This window comes from Sylvia atricapilla, chromosome 5, assembly GCF_009819655.1.
Source record: "Sylvia atricapilla isolate bSylAtr1 chromosome 5, bSylAtr1.pri, whole genome shotgun sequence".
NCBI classification, from domain to species: domain Eukaryota; kingdom Metazoa; phylum Chordata; class Aves; order Passeriformes; family Sylviidae; genus Sylvia; species Sylvia atricapilla.
In genome coordinates this window covers 63,975,156-63,998,373 of record NC_089144.1, presented here as the reverse complement: position 1 = coordinate 63,998,373, position 23,218 = coordinate 63,975,156, and the positions used below count along the sequence as shown (strand labels likewise).

General features: G+C 40.6%; 1 protein-coding gene across 5 annotated transcripts in view; it reads right to left on the bottom strand.

Moving 5' to 3' along the window:
* The window catches only part of TBXAS1 (thromboxane A synthase 1), a 230,242-nt gene that overhangs the window by 94,671 nt on the left and 112,353 nt on the right, over nt 1-23,218 (bottom strand). For all 5 annotated transcript variants that reach the window (XM_066319778.1, XM_066319777.1, XM_066319781.1 and 2 more), the window contains one exon: nt 4,971-5,087. In XM_066319778.1, the coding sequence (XP_066175875.1) occupies nt 4,971-5,087 (117 nt within the window). The remainder of the gene's footprint in view (nt 1-4,970; nt 5,088-23,218) is intronic.

Genomic DNA, 23,218 nt, shown 5'->3' with positions numbered 1-23,218 from the left:
AGAACATAAAACCTGCATAACCTGCCTGAGATTCAGTTCTTGGTGGGTAAATAAACCCCAGCTGCTTTGTGTTCAGATTGGCTGAGAGTAACAGGATGAAGAAAAATCTAAACAATATGGTCCCTGTAAATATTTGATCTGACAGTTATCTAATAGCAAGAGTAGCCCAGAGTCCAAATTTCTTTCTCTTTGCCAAAGAAGAGCATTTGGGGTTAGGGTTTTCATGATGCCAGGGGCTTTGCTGTATAAATCCTGCCAATATGCTATTTGGCACATAACAACAATTAGCTTCTGATTCTGCATATGCACAGTGCATGTGGATCGTTGCACTACTCAAAGGCATCAGAGTTACATTCCTCCAGTTATATGTGGCCCTCAGTTTTCATCAGTATTGTTATTCCCCTTATTATTAGCATCCAAACAAAAAACTAGAAGGCTGGATCATATTCAGTGTAGGCAGACACACTGGAGACTTTGCTGTTCACAGACAGCAAGCAGAAGTCGTCTTGGGCCTCGTGTCCCACCAATGTTATTAAATATAAAGGAAGGAGAAGGAGAAAGAATACATCCCTAACACAAGAATTTCTTCTATTCCAGATGTCAAGGCCCTTAATAAAACCAGGGAAAGAGCAGAGTGCTAGAAAGATATTTTGTGAGAGGATTTGTTTCCATCACCTGAGAGTGGACCCTGCTTTTCCTGGGCACAACTTACCAAAAGGAACAATTCAACAAGATATTGGCCTGTGGCTCAAGTTTATGCACATTCCATGTACCAGTTTTTACATTAGTGATTTGTTTTGCCTTAGGTGAGCACACTTGCTTTGTCCAGCAGTTTCCAGAGACACTCCCCAAATGCCTGTGACCAATGTGCACAGACTAACAACAAACCAAGGAAACCTTAATGGTTGGACTGTCAGATCTTATGTTCTAGCGAGACGTGAAAGATCTATATGCCTGAGAATGACACTAGAGGATTTTTCTGCACTGTTTGGTCATCTTAATACAAGTTCTGCTTTATGTCCCCCTTTGTTTGAAAGAAATGCCTCAACACAAACACCACAGGTTATTTAGGACAATGCTACATTAAGCTGCGCTCTCTTCTTTAATTTTTGTGTTCTGTTTTGTTTAAATGGTTTGTTAATGGAGGAAAGGATCCCTGGCATACTGATAGGAGATGACAAGACTACTGCAGCACCATCAGAATAAATAAAAATCAATAGGTTTTCTGCTGGTGTTGGCTGTAAAAGAGAGTAAAGCTATTTATCAAGTCTGACAAGGGGTCCAGAACTGCAGGATCATCATAGGCACCACAGCAAAAAGAAGAGGAACAAAATAAGAAATACTAAATAGGGAATCAAGGTTGGTACAGCAAGATCACTAACATGTCAGCTTGTTTCAATACATAACAGCTGAGTAGGGTGTGACAGGAACACTGGGAAGTGTTTCTGTTACTTAGAGCCTGTAGGTATTATAATTCACTGATTCCTCATGAATTACATCTTGGATCAACTTTCAGTGATTGGTGTTGTTCCCGCTTAACAGATAAAAGTTGTTTCATGTGCAGAGAATTAAAGTAGTTTCTGTCAGATCAACTACAGGTAGTCAGTGGCAGAGCTGGAATTGACATTTCTTGAGTTTCCTGACTCCTGTCTCTCATTTCTCATTCTTAGTGTCCCCACAGCAGCGGCACTATGAGGTTCATTCAGGGGTCTTACTGGAAAGAGCTTATTATTAGATCTGCTACCAATTCCAGTGGCATCTCACAGGGGATGCTGCTCAGTCTTACTGCTGGATCAAGCTTACAAGTCTATTGCTTTATGCTATATTCATCACCACTACAGTATTTGTGTTCAGTGTTATCCAGAGCCAAACCTTCCTTCAGCTGGAGTGGACTCCTTTAGTAATCTTTACATGCTTGTTAGAAAAATAAAATTAAAAAGGGAGAACACTCAAGACTTAGAAATCCATAAAATCAACAGTGAAACAGTGCACAGCTTTCAAAGACAAATTGAGAAAAGAGAAAGCTGGAGAAAATGTCAGAAACTCTTGAAAAATGTTGCAAAAACAACTCTGCAGATACACAGAAATCACTATATTGGCTACCAAGCAACTCTATAACCTCTAGTTTCAGTTCATTTCCTGTAATCTTGAAAAGTTCAAAATTTCTGGAATCATCTTTTTATCATTTGCTGGCTGGCTGTTGGAGATATCTGCCTAACTATGGGGAAATTCCTCAAGCTCAGTGAACTTCTCAGTGACATTACACTGGTTCTTTGAAGTGACAAGGGCAAAGCTTGCCTCTGCCCACAGCCCCAGGTGCCTCTGTGGAGCACTGCAGGTTGAATCTTAGCAGCACACATTAGCTCTGTCTTGAGTCTTGTCCTCCAGCAGCCAGGCCAAAGTGGCTTCTCACTTCTCTTGCTAGCCCAGAAACTGTCCTTTCTCGAGTTTCTGAAACAGAGATATCAGGAACCTATGCTGAACTCTCTGTTCCTCAGTGCATCTTTCATGTGAAGTGATTGCTATGGGGAGCACAAGGAGTTGTTAACATTTATTGCTCTGTCACAGGCTAATAGCTCCCAGTTCTCTCAGAGCATCCAGACAGACAAGTCTGTGTTTGGAGTGGCACTAGGGGCTGCAGCACTCAAGGGGAAACCACTCTCCAAAGACACTCGTGAGGTCTGCAGTCTCTCCAGTGTCACTGTGGAGTCTGCACAGAGGAACACAGTTAAGGCAGTCATCCAGAGTGGACAGAGTGGAAGACTGTGGTGTGGGATTTTGTCAAAGGAATTGGTATCTTGGAAGAAGAAATAAGGAATGTCCTAGTAGTATTTATAAATATGTATAAAGTAGCATATCTAGATTCTTATGAAATTAATTAGTACCAAATTTGGGGTTGTAACTCAAAGTAGAGAGGAAGGGTTTATTATAAACAGGATGTTCTTGCAGATAATGCTGGATAGTCTGTAGTGGCCAATACTAGAACATGGTATTTTTGTTTCCATGCTGCTGTAGAGATTCTGAGAGAGTACCAAATATGGGAGAGTTAAAAAGTGAGATCATAACTAATGAGCATTGATTTCCTTTGAGAAGTGTTGGTATGGCTTCTAAATTAAGCAACAGCAGGAAAAGCACAAGGGCAAGGACTTAAGCTGCATTAACTTCAAATCCTGGGATTGCTAATGTATTAGGGCAGAAAATGAAATGCAAGGCTGAGGAGCACATGCGCTCCACAGCGGTTCTTGTTGTAATCTCACACAGGCTAACTGCAAGTGTCTGTCTGTGTAGGGATGGATGGACTTCTGGGGAAGGCATGGCAGAGAAAAGCAAAGTTGTACCTTTCAGAGATCTGCCCCACTCCTCTTTTTCCCACTTACTGTTGAATGGGAGGAGAAAGTGACAATTTCCAGGTCACCCTAAGCCCTCGCACAGCCACACGCCTTCCCACAGAGCTTGGAAGAGGCAGCGTGGGCAAAGCTGATTATCAGGCTAAAAATAAAGATCTCAATCTTTGCATTCAAGACAGCTACCGGGCACTGGCCAGCCCTTCATTTTACCTCCTGCCATTATTCCTGCAGTCCAGCTCGACCAACAAGCCGTGCAAAGGGAGTGCCATGACTTCTCCCAGCCCGGTTTGATCGGCCAGACCCAGCGAAGTTGTGCATGCCCAGCCCTAAAGCAGGATCCCCGAGGCTCCGCTCTCTTGCCCTCACCGTGCTCCTCAGCCAAGCCTGCCTGGTGCCAGCAGAGGTTGCTCTCCACAAATTGAGGGGAGCGCGGCGTTATCTTTTGTTAGTCCGCGAGCAAAGAGCTGATGACCTGCAGTAAGGCAGATTAATTTCCGCCAGGAAAATGCAAAACTCTCCTCTCCCCACCATGCCATGTGCAACTAATCGCTTGCATATTTAAACACCCTTGCCTTGCTGAAATTTTGTGATGGAGCCGGTGACAGAGCAAATGTCAGGGCGCATAACCAATGGCATTGTCAGTGGTGATTAATCAGCATCTCTGCCAGGCTGGCGGCCAATTAGAATTTCCCATAATGAGGAGGTGACAGCCGGCGTTGCTAAGCGACCGCTGTCTATAGAGCTGGGAGAGCCAGACACATTTAGATGTTACTGTGGATCTCCATAGCGGCATGTCAAAACAGCACAAGCGTCTGCCCAGTGGAAAATTTTACAGCCCAGGACTGGGCACTGGAGTGAGGCATGATTCCCTTTCAGAATAAAACATCAAAAGGAAGAGGTGATGTTTTTGTTACAGGGTTGTTTTATGTAGTTTTCCTTGAAAGAAGACTTAACCAGTCAATCATTTATATACATTTAATTAAGAGATATCATATCACTGGAACAGGACTTTGTTACTGGGTAATGGGTTCCTATGGCTGAGTAAATGCTGATACATTTATAGGAAATTAGCAGCAGGTCAGCGCAGAGACATTTATTTTCAGTCAGAGGTATTTATCTGGCAATGACATTCTGTTCCAGTGACTTATTTTATTATATGAAAGGATTAAAGAATAAGAGGAGGAGGGAAGGGGAAGGAGATGGAGAAATGAAAATAGACTGACAGCAGTTCCTGTGTAAACATGACAGTTGCTGATTCTGCACATCAAGAAAAGCTATGCTCCAACTGGGAACAATAACCTTTCCTGGACTTCAGCTTACTCCTAACAGGGCAGAGGAGAGGAAGGGGTCCTTCTTGAGTCCTTCTTGAGTATGCTGCACTTTCGTGGACAAACTGACTTAAACAGAGGAAGACAGAGAATCATATCCTCAGCTGAGCTATTTGGATTTTTACCAGTCTATGATCCGAACCACACCGTATGGAAGCTCTGCTGCATTTGCTCTTCAGGTCTAAGTAAAGTGGGACAAAGTAGCAGGTTTTACCTATTCTTAATATGGACCCACATAAAGCAGATGCCTGCAAAAGTCTTTTAAATCATGAAAGCAGCAATATCTACACCTTACCTCTTTCAGTTTGGTCTCACTGAAGGCTGGGGTCAGGAGGCTCCGCACATACTTCCATCTGTCATCACGAAGACAAAGGATGCTATCAAGCATTGGCTTGGATATCAAGTTCGGTTTCTAAGTTGAAAGAAAACATAATTCCACTTTAATACAAATACAACTACAGCTACTCAAGACTCTGGAGCTTGGGAAGATTGCTCAGGAACGGCATTGCACTGCTGTCCCATGAAGAGAGGTTCAAATCAGTCCCAAACACCAAGCTAAATATGGATGAGGCTGGGGAAAATGTCTCTTTTGCTGCACTCATTTTCTCTTGGGCTTGTAAAAGTCCTGTGCCAGTCCTGGAACTCGTTTCTCAGACTGCTCTGGTTCTGATGTTCCTGGTGTTCTCCTGAGATTGCCTTCACTGAACCCTGGCTTCTTCCCTGTCTTTCTAAGGTGACTAGCAAGAGGACTTGTCAACAGTCCCTCTCTGCGTGACACCAGTGCAATGCATTGCATGCTGGTGTTGGTGGGGGACACAATTTCTAGTGACAGCTGGTATGTCAGACATTGTTACATGCATTTTAAAAGTTACATGCATTTTAAAAGCCTTCAGAAAATATGTTGATTAGAAAGCAAGTCCCAGACCTTACTCTGTTTATAAGGAACACTCTCACTGAGAAGTTGTGGCCTGTGACTCTTACAGCTGCAGCATTTGGTCAAATACAGTAACTTTAAGCATCGCCCCATGAAGTTCTGTACCAAAATGACTACTGTGAATTTACATTAAATCTAACCCGCCATCTAAGAAATTCTTGTCCAGAGAACAGTGATATTCACCAAGGAGTAAAAAGGATTTAAACGACAAAAGAGAAAGCACATCAGAAAACAACACACTTCTGCCTGGAAGAAGAATCAGAAGATGTCCAACCCCACAGCAGAAAACATTACATCTTATGTCAGAAGATGTTTCCTAATGGTTCCTGATGAGCTCCAATAACAGAGACTCAATAACCTCCCCACTCAAACCCTTCCAGTGCGGTACTACTTTTATCATGGTAGTAAAATCTCTCTCTCTTGTTGGAACTTTAGTCTTTGTGCTGTTGCAGGGAGAGAAACCACATTATTCTCCCACCTTTGCAGCAGCCCATACATACAGAAGGCTATAACAATCACTGAGCATACTGCAGCCATCTACCCCACATTTCACTCAATACATGCCTATCAGTTTTGCTCTCTAGGACTGTCCTTTCAGTGCTGGTACTGTTCCTCTGCATAGTCTTGCTGATTTACTTCTTTCTCAAGGCACAGTCTTTGTGACCCAACATGGAACCCCATGCAGGGAAGGATTTTTTTCCCCAGATATTCTGCAATTATATTCCTCTCTGTTTACCCTGGGATATTACATACCACAACATGACACTATACTCAGGAACTGGTCTGTGGTTCCCTGCAACTTTTGGACTTCTTTCTGAACAACCACTCCCTAGGATGTTATTCCCTGGCCTTTATCATTAAAGCTGGTTACCCTCCAGAGTCACATGTAAGACATGTCCCTTTGAACTATCACCATTCCCTTTATGATTATTTGCCCAATTGAATAAGACCACCTTTAATCCCTTTCTTTCATAGCGTTTTTCTTCCTTACCAGCTTCCTAAATAAATTGCTAGCATGCTCAGTACCATCATCTAAACCATTAACAGAAGCACTGAATAACTCTTGCAGAGAAGGCACCCTGTGCTCCTCCCTTCCCTTCCAGCAGTGGACTGTTCCAAAATGCATTTCAGGCCTTGTACAGCAATGTTCTGCAGAAAAATCACCCTAAGGTTGGTGGACGTGGGCAGAAGGTGTACACTTCTCTAGTTACCACGAGGTACAGACACGTTAATTTGTGCATCTGAGATCTTCTGGATACTGCAGCAGCAGTACAGTCCCCCATGTTATCAGTAGCAACTGTATCCATTTTACTGGGAGAGAGCCAAAAACCACCAATAATGCTTTGGCCATCCCAGTGCCATCTGTGATCCCTTTTGTCCTGTGACCTTTCCTTTCAGTCTTTCTTTCATTACTGCTGTACATAAAAAATGAATTCTTACAACCTGTTACACACCTGGATACTTTAATATCATTTTGTGCCTCACTACTTCTGATTTTATTGCCACTACATGTTATTTTTTTATCCTTTCTCTTGGAAATCTGACCTACTTTCCACTCTGCAAAAAAACAACTTCTCTTCAGGAGCTGTGGAGAACTGGCAATTTAGCTAAGCTGGTCTTCCACTGCACTTGCTTAGCTTTCCTCCTTATTGGAAGAGTTTGCACTTAATATTGTCTCTTTAAGGAGCTGCCAGCTCTCCTTAACACCTTTTTCCTTTACACTTGCCAAATTCTTACTGCGCTGCATAAGCTTGTAAAATGCAGAAACCTATTTTATATTGCAAACAGGCTGATGGGATAGTTTTACATTCTCAGCAACACCATCCAGTGAAGTAAACTATTGTCACTGGGATAACACTAAAGACCAGTTTTGAGCAAAGATTAGAAGCTTTCAAGTAGAAAAGTACATATTAGGCAGAAGGAAGAGATTGACTTAGGTACTGTCATCAGATGACTACTGTAAAACAAAGTAAGGGCACTTTTTAAATGTATGTATCGACTATTCCATTTTGTACAATAACAAGGAAAACCTTGGACAGGCTGTCAGAAACATCTTGGACTGCTTTCTCTGAATAGCCTCTTTAAATAAATAATCTGTTTTCTAACTTGTCAGTAGGTATCTTTCCTGAAGATCACAAGTGCAGCTAGAAAGCCCATCACTCATTGGAGTGCTCCAGCATTTGTTACAGATTTTTAAAGGCACAGCAGAATCAGAAGAAAGAGCCTCCAGACAATTGGAAATGAGCATCATCCTGTCAGAAAGTACTGTATGCTACCCTCTACTTCACAGTTCTTCTGTGCTGCTAGGGCAGCCTTTTACACTGAATCTTGACTCAGCAGATCACTAAACGAGTATTCCTTCTATCTTCGGTTTTCCTTTTAAACCTGAGATCCAGACTGCAGCGCTCCTGAGCGCTGACTGAAATCAGCAACAGGGAATGTGCCTTGATCCTGTGAAATGCATTAGTCCAAGAAAGCAGGTCATTGAGTTCAGCCCCCGAATTAGCAAACACTCTCAGACCCGTGTTTCAACCACCAGCCTTCACTTCTGCTTTGTAAAGTGGAGATATCACATCACCTCCTCAGAAATGCTAACAATACATTAACATTTCTGAGGCACTCAGAAACTACAGTGAAACAGCAGAATAACTATTCCCGCAAGGAAATGACCGATTTTGTCTTCCAAGCAAGGTTTAAATAGCATGCAGAAACAAAAAGAAAAACAGAAAAAATTACAGGGCAACACTTGGAAAAGTATTTTGCATCCAGTCCTAAATTGAAGGCTGCCCAAACTGTGCACTCTATAAGACAAATCTCTTTTGCAAGACAAAGCTTCACTTAGATAATAACAGATGTGATATAAATCTCACTGCATTTGTCTTGAAAGCAAATTCCCTTCCTAAAACCAAACATTCACCCTAAAAAGTGCTCCTAATTGCATAAAGACTGCATACAGCACATTCACAGAGGGACCCAGTTACTGAACAAAAAGCCTGTTAACTATAATATTATAACTACAACACTAACTATAGTGTTGCCTTTTTAGCACTCTACTTTATGACAGTAATACTCCCTTACCATATTTTTTGGTGTGTACAGTATTATATACATATAAATGCTGCAAGGAAGGACAGAAAAACAACTTTGGCCATAAATTATTTTACTCTGTATCATTAAAACTGGGCATGTGAAAATATGCTTGTGTTTATTGGCATACCATCAGCATGACTGACAGTGTATAGTGGATTTCATTTATCAGGTTTTCCTTATTGTTTCTGCAAACACTTTCCTCCTAATTGCATAACCTGTGTTACAGGCTTATATAGCAGGAATGAAAATAGATTTGGTATGAGAATGAGCCTGAAGTATCTCATCAAAAGATGAACTGTCACCCCTTTCCAAATGGACAAAGGACTAGATGTATCTAAAAAATCTTGAGCTCACAAGAAAAGAAATTACCACAGGAGGCAGATGTAATATTTTCAGGGGTGGGATTTTGGTGACTTGTTCATCTTCTTATTTTCAAAAAGGTTTGCTGTCCTTTTCTTGCCTAAAATGCCCTTGTGATTAAGCATTACCATCCTGTTTAAGAAATTGCATTTTTAAACTGAATTTAATGAAATGAAAGTTAATAAAAAATGAGACGGAAAGTTGTAGCTTGAAGACAAGACACTATTCCCATACCTCAGACAGGAATAATTAATAAAACCTCTTCTTAAGATTACTCATTTAACTCCCCTTGCCTGACAGGTCATGAGCACCAGTTCAGCCAGCAGGTGGAACCAGTAAACCCGTGCACTGCCCAAATGGTATTTCATCCAGTCAGCGGCAGTGGCATGGCACCTAAAAGATCAATACAACACTTGCTCTTAAAAAAAGCAACAGAAAAAAAAATCCCTGAAATATCTCCAGGAATACATCTTAACAAGCTTGCAGTAAGTGGATCACGAAAGTGGGAAGGCAGGAGATGCCTCCATATATTAGTTTTTAAAAACTCCCTGTTGGTAAACTGATAAAATATATTCCTTCCAAACTTCCTTGGTGTTTTAAGTCATGCTCAGCTCTCCCTGTATTCATGACACTCAACGACATATTGTGTAGTGGCTTTTGACTGAGCCAGCAAAGCACTGTGTTGCATGTTTTTAAAACCCAAAATAGAGCTCATTTATGTCATATACCCTGTAGTTCATTGCTGTTTCCATCTGGAAGGCCCTTGCATACACAGATGTTATAGCCACATCTCTTCAAAGCATGCAAAATTCTTCTCTTCACTAATCATCATCTCAGAATGGAGCAAGACCAACTCCTCACCCCGAGACGAAAGCAGAGGGCAAAGGGCTGGCATTGCCCACTGTGGGAGACCAGGGGCCTCTCTCACCCCTCTGCTGTGACTGAAGTCAGCCGATACACAGCCAATACACACAGGAGTTGTCTCCCCCAGAGCAGGCTTGCTCTTCCTTTGCCTTTCCAAAACTCCATTTCCAAATCATGAGATGCCACACATCCCACACGGCTGCCCTCAGGTAGATGAAATCAGTCCTTCTTTGCCCATTAAAGCTATGGGCACAGACACTACTTCACAAACACATTGCTCAAAACCCTCCCAGATCAGCAAGCCTGCTAATAGTCTACTACATTTTGTCCTCTCTTCTTTGTTAGTCTAAAACAAGCTTGATTTTAGTATGTATGATTCAGAAGGTGATCTTAGGGCTCCAGAGGGGGGAAAAATCACCAAACTAACTCCAAAACGCTCATGTTGCTTTGCAATTTCATAAAAGTGTCCAGTAAAAGTTTTCAGCTTAATTTGAAATCAACATGCCTGCAGAGAAGAGGAGAACATGTCCATGGATTATCTCTTTCATTAAGCTTTTAGGTTCTCCTTGGTCATTAAGGTTCTTCAAAAGAGTAGAATTGGTTTCAGTGACTACAGCAATTGTCTTTCATTCTACTCAATACATCAGACTATACAAAAGTCATCTCCAAACAGGTTCCTTTGTTATCAAGTCAGAATCCCCAGCAACTGACTAATAACTACTATTCCTAATTACTCATTGGAAAAATGGCACAGCCAACCCCAGCTTACAAGCAAGTACTGGCTTTTTTTACCCCTCTGTGGCAAGCAGCCTGGAAACATCTGTTCTTGTCTCTGCAAACATTCTCCTAAGTCATGGTTTTGTCAACAGAAACCGAAGCGAGTCATTGCAATGAGGTAAATATAACCATCCATAAATGCTAAAGTAAACACATATGGCCTCCAGTCTGACCCAAACTGATGCAAGTCACACGTTCCATTTGTTGGTGTAAGCAACACCAAAATTAAGTCCATGCATTCATGAGTTTGCATGTGGTGGTCAGTTTGCATATTTCAGATCAAAACAATCAAACCAAAGAAAAAAAGTACTTGCTCTTAACTAATTGTGAATTTTGGTATAATAAACAAATTCAGGTTGTACTAGAGAACCCAAACTCTACAGAGAGTTCCTGCTGAGAAGCAGTTTTTAGACATGTTTAAATCCACTTTCCAGATGACATGACTGGACTTTTTAATTTTGAATAAAGTTATAAGACTATTAAAAGCCTCACTGTTTATACACACTTTAGAGGAATGGTTGAGGATCAGAAAGTTCCTTTTATGGATTGTAAGGAGTATTTGGCAAAAAAGCAGTCCTCAATAACTTTTAGTACACATGTATCACCATGCTTTCAGGCATTGGCATATGTGGAATGACAGGCAATGCCCATAAGAACTTTGGTGAGATATTTAATTTACACAGGACCATTGTATTCCATGCTCTCCTCATCCAGGGACACACCTGCAGCAAACCTTAGAGCTTCTGGAGAGCACCAAGAGAGATTCTAAGAACTATTCACCAGGCCATTGCCTGTCCTCTTGGCTGCTGACCCCAATGCCTTGTGTATGCAGTTAGATACCTCAGAAAAAGTTCACCAAATTGATCACTGAGTTGTCCAAGCTGCCATGACAGCAATGTAGGTAGAATCCTACACTGCCTGAAGGTCTCACCACCTTTCCTCTCATGGCCGTAATAACAAAATGTATTCCAGAAGAGAGGTCACTACAGCTGTGATCAGGGATTACTCCTCTTCTTATAACTGCAAAGTGAAAGAGGGTATGGTAGTAACCTGCTTTCAAATGACCATTGACAAGACAAAACTCACAGTGAGGGAAAAACGTTGCAACTCCTTCCTGTGGATAAAAATAGGAAGACAAACAAGGAGATAAGAATAATGAAGGAAAGAATTATTACAGCAGGAGTACAGTTTGGGGGGGGGGAGGGATAGTCTGAGGCCTATCAGGCTGCAGACATTCACTAAATTCTCTTTCATGAATGCCATAGACCACATAGAATTTGGCATTGATTCAACAAATAAGGTTGCAAGTGCATCTTCTCAAAGATTCACCTGTAAGTTTACAGGCAGGGTACCTCACAGAGAGATGAGAGGAGTGCCTTGGAATGATTTCCAGCAGGTAAATATGTGAAAGCCTTTCTCTTGCACTCAGGGCAGCTCCCCTTGTCATGGGGAGCTGCACTGGAGCAGCCTGGCTCAACAACTTTGTGAGGAAAAGAACCATGTTTCTTGTTTCTGCATTTTCTGCAGCCAGCCAGTTTCAAAGGCACATGTGAGGGCCATCTCCTCTCAAAACATCATATTCATAGATCTCCTACGTTGGACAAGATTCAAAACTGCTAAGCTTCTGTTTGGTATTTTAGCTGCTGAAATCAGCAGCTCCAAGGGATTCAAGGCACTTCAGAACATTAGCTATGGCTGAGCAAGAGTTTTAAATCTGTATTGTCAAAATAAGCTCCTCAGATAGGGGTTAAATGCTTAGGACCTTCTGTTCACTAGCAGAGGTAAGCAAGGCAGGTGAAGAGGAGGCTTACCAACGGCTTAGTTTAAAAATATCACTTGAATGCAACATTTTTATCCGGAGAAAAGTATATATAAGAAATGTCACTTCTTCGTATACTTCATATTTTATTGACAATTTTAGTTTGACCTCTTCCACTCAGGTGTTGCAATACAGAAATAAAATTATATACAGGTCTGTCTAGCTTAAAATCTCAAAGCACCAAGAAATACTAAAAATAAACAAGCGGCTAAGTGTCAAATTATGACTGAGAGATGAAAGACATTTGAAAGGGTTCCTATCAGTCTTCCAAGTTCCCATGTAGCACCTAAAATCTGTTGCCTAATTCCCCATTTCCCATGTGACAACATCCTGACACACAAAATAAACTTCAAACTGTAATTTATCTAATTTGAAACTGGAGATTTGAGATTAATATGACAAACTGATGATCTTCAATATGTGCAAAACAACCCAAGGAAAAAGTATTTCATGTTTTTTCTCCAACGCCAAAAATAAAATTTCAAAACAATGTCAAATGAAGCGGATAAAAGTTTTCTTGTGAAGTCTTCTAACGGTTTAAAAAACAAAAAACGGGTTTAAGATGATATTTAAATTAAACTACAAGAAGAAAAGGGCTGTTTAAAATTAAAATCACAAATACAGCTTTCAGCTTAGGAAGTTGACCACAGGCAGTCAGGCTTTAGGGGACATTCTATGGCAAATACTGCTCTACACTTGCTCTGCTCTTCTGCTCTTTCTCTAAGCATATGCTGCTAGTCCAAGTCAGAACACTCCCTTATACTTTACTTTTTATGTTACTTTTCCTTTGAGAAGTCATTCAGAAAGAAAATTCCAGGTCAGCTGTAATGGCAGGATGACAAGCTGTCAACAAATCACATTTGCAGTATCTGCTGAGCTGAAGAATTTGAATTCCCTGCATGCAACTTCACAATTCTTTCTAATTACATTAAGTGGATATTTACACATCGGGGGAAAAAAAATCCACATTTCTGATATTAATATTTCCACAGCTATCTATCAAAACATTAATGCATTTTCCTGATAGCAGTAGCTGCTTTCATTTCTCATTTATTTGTCCCTCAAGAAGAACTAGGCTATAAAACTTTCTCAGAAATTGCACAGCACACTTTAAGGATTTTATCTTCCAAGATTTCATGTTTGTGGTTATTGCCTGGTTTCAATCAAATTAAAAAAAAATTCCTAATTTATGAAAGCATGTTTTGACATGCTTATATGAAATAATGTTTGTTCATTTGCCTCTTACAAATTAATTTGAGCATATCTAGAATGAAATATTTGTCATAAAATAATTTCAACAATAATAAAGTCCTATTGCACACAGATAACATTACAGGACTTATCATGAGTTCTCTGGAGCTCACAATTTCTGTAAAACAGCCTTACTTCACAAACCACCTGTAAGCAGACTGTTGTTCACATCACTCTTACTTATTTCTTCAAGGAGGAAAATTGAAATATTCCTCTGAGTATCAGGAAGTACCTCATCCAAATAAATCGACAGTATCATCTGCTTTTGCGTTCTGAAACATTTAGACTTGTAATAGGAAGCAGTGTGGATTATGAAACATAAAGTGTGTAACCATATTTTGTTATTGTAAGAGTTCTAAGATAAGGTAAAATGTTAAAAACAACAAAACCCCCACAAATTGGAGTCCACACCGCAGAGCTCACAGATCCCTTTTCTGGCCAAACAGAAAGTGTTTGGTCATCATCCTGCAGGTGATGCAGCATTTAGGGGGCCTTTTTCACTACTCTTGCTTCAGTTTTAATGCACAGTTACCATGACATGAAACCAGAGGGATGGATCAGGGCTTGAATCCTCCTCACTCATGGTGCCCAAAAAGGCAGCACCAGGATTTTAAGCTGCAAGCTCAGCAAATGCAGAGGAGGACAGCGAGATTTGGGATTTAGATCCTGTTTTATGGAGTGCCCAGGGAAGGAGTGAGTGCCAGCCATGAGAGTGAGACACCTGCAGCCTTTCACTGAGGACAACCCCTCAACAGCCAGGCACATACAGAACGACAAGGAGCAACCTGACTGGAGGCTGCCATCGTTCTGCCTGCTGGGAATTCCTACTGAAAAAGGGAACTTGACTCTCTGCAAGGACCAGACACCAGTGGAACTGCCAGGCTGTATACCCACACTCAGCACACACGTCACACTTGACTGCACGCACCCAGCACGTTATTTTCACTTGTGAGTTATTAGAATCTGCACTTCCAAGCCCAGCTTTATTGGTGAGTGGGAGTTGTAGTTCCCAGCCATCAGGGTTGGCCAGCACAGCACACGCTCCCACAACACAAGAACACGTGCTGCATCTGTACAACTGCTTCTTGCACACTTAAGGTTTGTGCTGAACATCTCCAGCATCCAGCAGCCTGAAGAATAAAAGGGATCTTGAAACGGAAAAAAAAAAAACCCTCTCTGACATGTCTAAAACCCTGCTGATTTTTTACTTAGAATAAATTTTAACCCTAGGATGAAACTAAGTTTTTAGAACCAAATGGGACTGTCCCTGCCAATACAAGATAAATGTTAGCACAAGCACAAAGGGAAAAGCTGAAAAAAAAAAGAAAAAACAAGAGCTGCCCCACTTGACCATAAGGAGAGTAGAACAAGGGAGCACCATCCAGCAGCCAGGGTATCTAAACAACATGTAATTGACGTGGTGAAACACCAGCTAGGGAAGGTACACTCCTTTTAAAACTTCAAATCAAACATTAAACAAAATAAACCAGAACTGGTTAGAGAAACTTAATAAAGTCATGAGGTTTGCAAGAAACTGTCAATATTGCAAAATCAATTTCTTTCTCTAGGTTTTCTGGAAGAAAACAAGGAGAAAAGTTCCAAGAAACCACCTTTTTATAGATGTTTTTGGAACAAAAACTTTACCGTGTAGATTGAAAATACTTTTTCTTTACATTAAAAGCTGTAAATGAAATAAATTATTTCAATCAACTTTTTTTTTTTATTTTGACTTTCAACTCTTCAAAATCAGACATGACATGAAAACCCTGTTTTCCACACACTTTCTAATCAGATTTCAGAAATCACTAGGGCAAAGGTCTGTTGGTTTGGGTTTTTTTAATTCTTGCTGTTGACAGTATAGTATGCCATCAGTTCCTACTGCAGTCAAAGACAATTATATTAGGAGGATACTAGAGAGCAAAATAAAACATTAAGAGGTTTGAAAATCTTAGGCTTAGTTCAGTCTTCATATCCTAAAGCATATGCAGAACTGGCTCCAAATGGATCCAATTCTTTAGATATGTTATCATATACCATCTTTTCCCCCACACTTCTCTATTTGATTCCTCAAATTTAGGGTTTTTAGAGGAAATAATATCCTGAAAGGTTTTAACATTGCGGATAAAAAAACCCCCAAACCTTTCATGTAAAATGAATCCAACACAAGCTCAGGATTCTCCTCCTTCAGACATAAAGCTCACATGATGACTTGTAGAAATCCTTAGTCATTGGTAGAGTTCTGTCAGCAGAGAGCGATAGCACTAAGTCATTCTCCTTTAATAATTTTTTGTTGAGTCTGTGTTTACTGAGATTCTTCAGGGGCTTATAAACTTAAGCAGTTTGGTCAGATTTTCAAAGTGGTTTTTATATCCAGCCCTTAACACTAGAGGGAACAAAGCCAAAGCCAAAGCAATAGACTCTGGGTTTATTTTCCTCACAATCAATAACCCTAACTTTTCCCTAGGCATCATCTCCAAAATAGCAAGACCATTTTGACTGAAAAATTCTAAATGGAAAAACCTAATTGAAGCAGTTAAACTATGATAATCTACTGAAAGGAAAACATTGTGATAGGAGACATTGGGCAACTTTAATTATAGATCTCACCATTGCCTATGTGACAGTGCAGCTTCTCTGGAACTCATGAAATACCAATATAGGCCTGATGACATTGAAACTTGACTGAAGGTCAATGACTGGTTAAACTGGTATGTTTCTGAGCCACTGTTAAATTATTCAGAATTATTTTAGGAAAGCTGCATAAAAAGTGCAAGAGTGCAGTTTCAGCTTCATCTAAATGCACACACTGAGAAAGGAAAAGGAAATGGGGAAACTGTCAGTTGCAATTGCCTTGAAAAGGGAAAAAAAATAATATCACGTGTACCTTCAACATACAATTAATCTAGCAGAAGAAAAGACTGCAAGATAGTTCTTGGTTTTACTACTTTTTGTCCCAAACTCCTTACTCCAAGAGCAAAAAAGGAAAAGAAGAGGAATGGAGCCCTATTTCAGTAAAGAATGTAATTATTTTTGTTTCTGTTGCTTAACACCAGTGAGAGGAGGTTGGCAGGAGTAAATAATTAACAATAATCGACAAGGCCTTATTTTAGCTGCAGGACAGCTGTTTCCCCATCTCTGTCTATATGCTGCTGGATGCGTGTGTGTGAGGCTAAATGGAGCCTCCCCGAGCCACCACAAGCCTTCAGAAACAGCTGAATGAACTGCAAAATGCGCAGTGGCCAGGTGTGCTCAAAGTAAGGAGCGCTCATTACACCGGAGAGCTGCGAGTGAGACGTGCAGTGTAAAAACTTGAGTTTTATACCCCTCATTCTCTTTTCACTTCTAAGCATGGAGAATTAAACGTTGGCACTACATCAGCAGCACTGGCAAGCGTCCTGTGACTTTTCTTGGCCATGGTCAGGAGCTGTGTGTTTGCAGTGTGGCACTTCCACGGCACCCCCACAGCCCATGGCAGTGCCTTCCCAAGGCTCGGATCAGCCAACAATTTGCTATCAATTATTCACAACAAGTGGTGCCAAGATATGTGGTTACTATAGAAAGAAGAATTCTCACTAGGGAGTAAAATAATACCTGCCAACTACTCTTCACCAGTAATCCTCTGGATTTGTAGCTGTGACCGCAGTGAGGAGTCCGCAGTCGGCAGTGAGGAGTGCACTGTCTCTGAACATCCTTTCCCATGGAGGTTTCCTCCTTGCAGAATGAAACTTACAGAGTGTAGGAGCGAAAAAATAAATCAACAAGGAGGCAAAAATGTTCACTGAGCACAGATCGACTAGAGTTAAAGGGAGAAGAGAGAAGAGAGAAGAGAGAAGAGAGAAGAGAGAAGAGAGAAGAGAGAAGAGAGAAGAGAGAAGAGAGAAGAGAGAAGAGAGAAGAGAGAAGAGAGAAGAGAGAAGAGAGAAGAGAGAAGAGAGAAGAGAGAAGAGAGAAGAGAGAAGAGAGAAGAGAGAGAAGAGAGAACTTTCCAGGCTGTGGTCTTTCCAGGCTTTCCTATGTGGTCATAGGAACACAGCAAACCAGCCGCATCAATGTAAGATGCTATAACCCCATCAGCCATTCCCCACTCCCTATCTGTTGGAGATAACCACCACTGAAATGGAGCTGGTGGAGAGCCCTTGTGAGCACTCATCTGCTTCAGTGCTAAGCCAGCCTGCATGGTTTTGAAAAAGTCCACACCAGCACATAAACTAAGATGAATTAGCTGAACCAGAGCAGGAATGCTCACATGATCCATGTTGTAGGTCTTGCTGGGGAAATGGTGGGTCCAGTTAAGACATCTTAACAAAATGATGGTAGCATTGTGCTAGGTAAGAACATTATCATTAAATTAAAAAAAAAAAAGGATATTTCATACTTTTAAGTCCAAATAGAAACATAAAAGCAGGCAAATGGATTACGATATCTGAAGGAATGTCTAAAGAGAGAACTATTCCCACTATTTAAAGATATAATACCACTTTTAAAATACTTTAAATGAAGAGCAAAATCTTACAAGGATTAGTATAATAATGCCCACATGTCTCAGATTAACTCTCACTGAAGAGGAATGGACTTGTACACACACAACAGCCCCCAGATAGAACTATCACAGTCAGAACGGAAAGCTGATCCATTAAAACAAAAAAGAAATACCCCAAACCAAAACCCCCATCTGCTGGCATAAGAGTTAATAGAAAGGATTCAAAATGGGATGGGGTGGGAACAGATTTGTAGCCACTGGAGTGAATGGGAGAAATTATGCTCGGATGCAATCTCTGTCACTGGAACACACCACAGTACTGGTTGCTGGAGGCTGAGCAGATAAGCCAGAATGAAGATTACTGTCACTGTCTGTCCTGTTGCTCTGTTTTGAATTCTGCTGCTGGCCACCTTTGAAAAAGGTCACTCAACCAGGCTAAACAGATCTTAGGCATGATACCTGACAACCACTCAAACATGGCATACTGCCATATCCCATCTACTCCAGTACTGAACCACCATGCTCCCAGGTGTGTGCATGTAAATCACTCCTCTGTGCTCTCAAACATCACTCTCATAGGCTTAAGAGGGCTCCTATACCATGAGATGCTTCAAAAGGCCTTTTTGTACATGAGCAGTTGAGTTACCTCCAAATGTGGCTAAAGACATGAAAACAATGCAAAGTGCTGGGTCTGAACCCTGACTGCTCAAGCATTTAAAAAGGCCAACTCAGACGCTGTGATCGGAGCCTATGTCAATTCTGGAACAAGTGACAAACTAATTACTCTTCTAAACAAAAGCAGGCTGGCAAAGGCAAGAATCAAAGGACATGACACTCTACTATATGTCAAAAATACAGAACATGAAGAAAATTGTAAACAAAACAACCAATCTGCTACTGTCGAACAACAGTTTCAGAAGTCAGAAATGAGGGACTGTTAAACCCCTGTGCTATTAGACTGAATATGTTTCCAAAAAATATTCTCACAGTATATGTCCAAAGAAGTAGGATAAGCGGAATTTCCCTTTAAAAAAACCCCAACAAATCCACAGAAATCAAAGGTGAGGACCAGCAAAGACCAGCAAAAACTGCATTTGCACTCCACCTACTCATAATACAGTCAGCTAAGGGCAGGATTAGATAAGAAAGCAATACCATATTTAAACAAGAAAAAACATTCATCAGACTTAAGATTTCACAAATTTTATCCAACAGTAAAACACATTCTTTAAATAAGGAACAGAGTCCTAGGAATAGATAGTCCTTTACTGCCTGTAAGTGTTGTTTCTCTTCAATGTTATTATTCAGCATTAAAAAAAAGTGCTGCAAACCCAGTAAATAAATAGCCAATGTAGGTTTGATGAAAGATTAGCTCAGAAGACTGCTTTTGGCCTGAATAGAAAAATATGCTTTCATCATATTTTGACTATACTCATACGTTTACCTAACATAATTGGATGTAGTTAATATTGCAGGAGCCTTCAAGCAGCACACATTTCCCTCATTAGTGGGTTTAAAGCCTTAATGATATCTCCTGTGCTGCAGAAAAGCCCAATGTAGGCTTCAAAAGTGATTGGCAAGTTTCAACAGGAGAAAAAACTGGGGGAAGGGAAGGCAAAAACAAATAAGACTCTGATCTTGTTCTCTTCAGTTATTCAGAGAAAGAAATCTTGCAGAATGATAGAATAAAGAAGGAAACAGAGGTGAGGATAAACAAGCCAAAACAGATAATTCCAAAAGCTGACCTCACAGTATCTCAAAGAAATATGTGAAAGGAACAGGGCGTGGGTAAAAAGGGGGAGTGACCCTTCACATACCTGCAACACATTAAGACACACAAATACCTAATCCTACACAAACTCCTCACGGCACAAACAAGAGCATAAGCACTGCATATTGTCAAATCAGCATCTTCATACACCTGCAGCAAAATCACCTTTTGGTAGTTTCCTAAGGCAGTATTTCCCACCTCTCTCCCCTCCCCTGCATCCCCTTTTAAATCTCAATAGTTTGTCAGGGAAGCCTTGACTTTAAGAAACAGAATGCCATAATATACCATTAACTAAGCACATGCAAAGGGTTTTGTTGTTTGTTTGTTTTGTTGGGTTTTTTATTGACTAGATTTGACCATTTTCCTGGAACAGAAATTTCACAGGCTGATTTAGCTTCAAAAGAAGTGTAATTATGTACAGCTGTATTCAGTATTTCTTGACTGCCTTGAACAAGCAGTGAAAGGGAGATTTGCACACATTATCAGCCACTATCATTAGTGCTGTAGAGTACGTAATCCATCTGGTGTTGTGGTGTCTACCTAGGAGCAGGTATTGAACCACTGACGGCTGCAGTGTAACAGCAGAAAGGGAAAGCTTTAAAAATTAACCCAAAAAAAAAAAATGCACAGCATCCCAAGTCGTTTCTTGATACTGGATTGTCCTTGCTCTGTGTTATCCCATGGTTTTGCAAAGCATTTTTATGAGTACAGGCATGGAGAGTGGAGAATTAAAACCGTAAATTTCGTCATGTGGTTCTGCAGTCTTCACAGGGGAAGAGGTAGCAGGATACCATGGTGATGACAGCACTGCAGCCCATTAATAAACCAGAGAAAGACTCAGGGACAGATTCAAACACTTAGACCCACGCTGAAAAATAACTCATTTCATAATAACTCCTGTGGAAAAAAAAAGAGGACTGTGCATCTCAACAGCATAGCGGTCTCATTGTGCTGACTCATCATTTCTTCAGGGGCAAGGAAAGAGGAAACTTGTTTTTAAGTCTTCTAGCCTCCTTACAGTCAACTGCATTGCTTTTATATTGCCAAGGTTTATGGCCTATAGCATTTGGAAACAGTCAACCCATGCTTGGAAAAGAGAAAAAGTGGAAAGTTTTTATTTTGTATCTCATCTGTGTGCAACTGATCCATTTCCACCATAACTGCCAGCCCTTCACACAGGAGGAAGTTTTATCTAATTTTAAACTGGAATCAGCCAGTTTTATTTGCAATCTTACCTGGAAATGTGAAAAACATTAATATTGACTTACTCAATTAGACATTCATAACTCTCAAGAAAACAAATCCATATGAGCTGCCTGGATAACTACATGTTAGCCAGTTGAAATAGCAAGCCTCACTGGAAGTGTGGCTTTCTCCTAACCCAGCACCCACTGCTGGGGACCAGGCTGAGAGCTTCTTCCAGCCACAACAACACATAGAAAACCATCCTCAAACAGCAAACTACCTATGACAACACTCAAAGGAAATACATTGTCAATTAGAGGGTACCTTCAAGTCAGTCAGTGGGACCATCCTGAAATTAGTTGGATTTAACTACAGTCAGTGTTTAAAGACTGATGGCTTGCAAGCTGTTCTGTAGCTGTTCCAGCCTACTTCTATTGATATCCTTCTAAACTTTCACAAGTCTTTACTGAATACTCAAATGTTTGAGAACTCCTTTTTTCACCCTATTTTCCATGAGAGGCAAAGAAAAAGCAAAGTCTCCCATTTAAGAGAATATCCCAGTTCTGGACAGAATAAACATACTGGTGTAAATACATAGTCATAGCCCACTGAATTAAATGAGAAGTAAGAACACGTGTAGACGTAAGCAAATGCTGACATCTTTTTATGAATTGTGGAGTTGTGGTTTAGGAGTGGTACTTCCCAATTCTGTGCCCCTACTGAGATCCCCCAAACAACCCTCCTGCATCCCTGCTTTCCCCTTTCCCTCTCCCTGTGGCAGGATGGAGAGGGGAACTGGAGGCAGGAAAGTTAAAGACCACAGGTTGAGACAGAGTAATTTACTGGAAACAATAGTGAGATAAGAAAATTAACAGTAACGGCAACAATACCAGTGAGAGAGTAGAAGAAAAGAAAGGATTCACACGGAAACACTCTGAAAATAAACAATACTGGATGGCTCCTTCCACCACTTGACCAGAAGGAACCCCTTCTCCCCAGAAGAGAGTCCCTTTCCCTACCCCTAGCAATGATGTGGCACAGAATAACCTCAGCTACTCCAATAACCTAACCCTGTCCTGGCCAGAAGCAGGACACGTGGTCAGCAGAAGCAGGTGCCACATGTTCCAAAGGTAAAGACAAATGAGTTCTCCCACTTCACAGGACACAGATTTCACTTGGTTTCCTGTTCTGAATTAGAATCACAAATAAAAATTACAAACTTGAGATGATGATCCTCAAATATACTCAATTAATCTGATGATTCTAACTTTTCTACTTTAGCTTTTCTTAATACTTCAAAATAGAAACTTATTTAAAAGGGGGGGGAAAGAGCTTTTCTTGAAAACTTTTTAATCTGCATTTCTGAAGCTTCTTTTAAGAACAAACAAAAATACCCTCCAACCACAACCATTTGAATTAACAGATAGACCAAACCCCAACCCATTACCATCAGTCCTGAAGCACTCACATTCACTAATTGTACTCTTCAGTTGGAAATTCCCAACATACTCTTCTACATTTATTAAGGTGACAAAGCACTTCCTAAATGCTTTGCCCTGGTGAACAGAAGAATTCTGTAGCAAGGCCAAAACCTGAGCTCAGAGCTCCTAAATCCTGACCTAGAGCCCTAATCACAAAACCAGACCCCTTCTCACTGGGATTCAGAGGATCAGATGGCCCACAGAACATATTGAAAGGAATCAATCCTTTCTTTAAGGGTAATTGGAGCCAAAGTCTGATTAATTTTACCATCAATAGCAGTGATCATTTGACAACATTAGTTTTGTGCTATTAGCTCCAGCATATGGGGAATAAGGGACAATTTGTTGTGCATGCATAAAAAGACTTACACAGTGTGAAAGAAATAACCCTCTCAATATTTATTATTTTAATTTTCAAGTGTCTACTGCAAGCATATGCACTGCTACTTTAAAACATTTAAACAAAACTGAATTTAATTGCTCAGAAAAATTAACCTGCAAGCTCTCCAAGCAAAAAGGGAAAAGAAACAA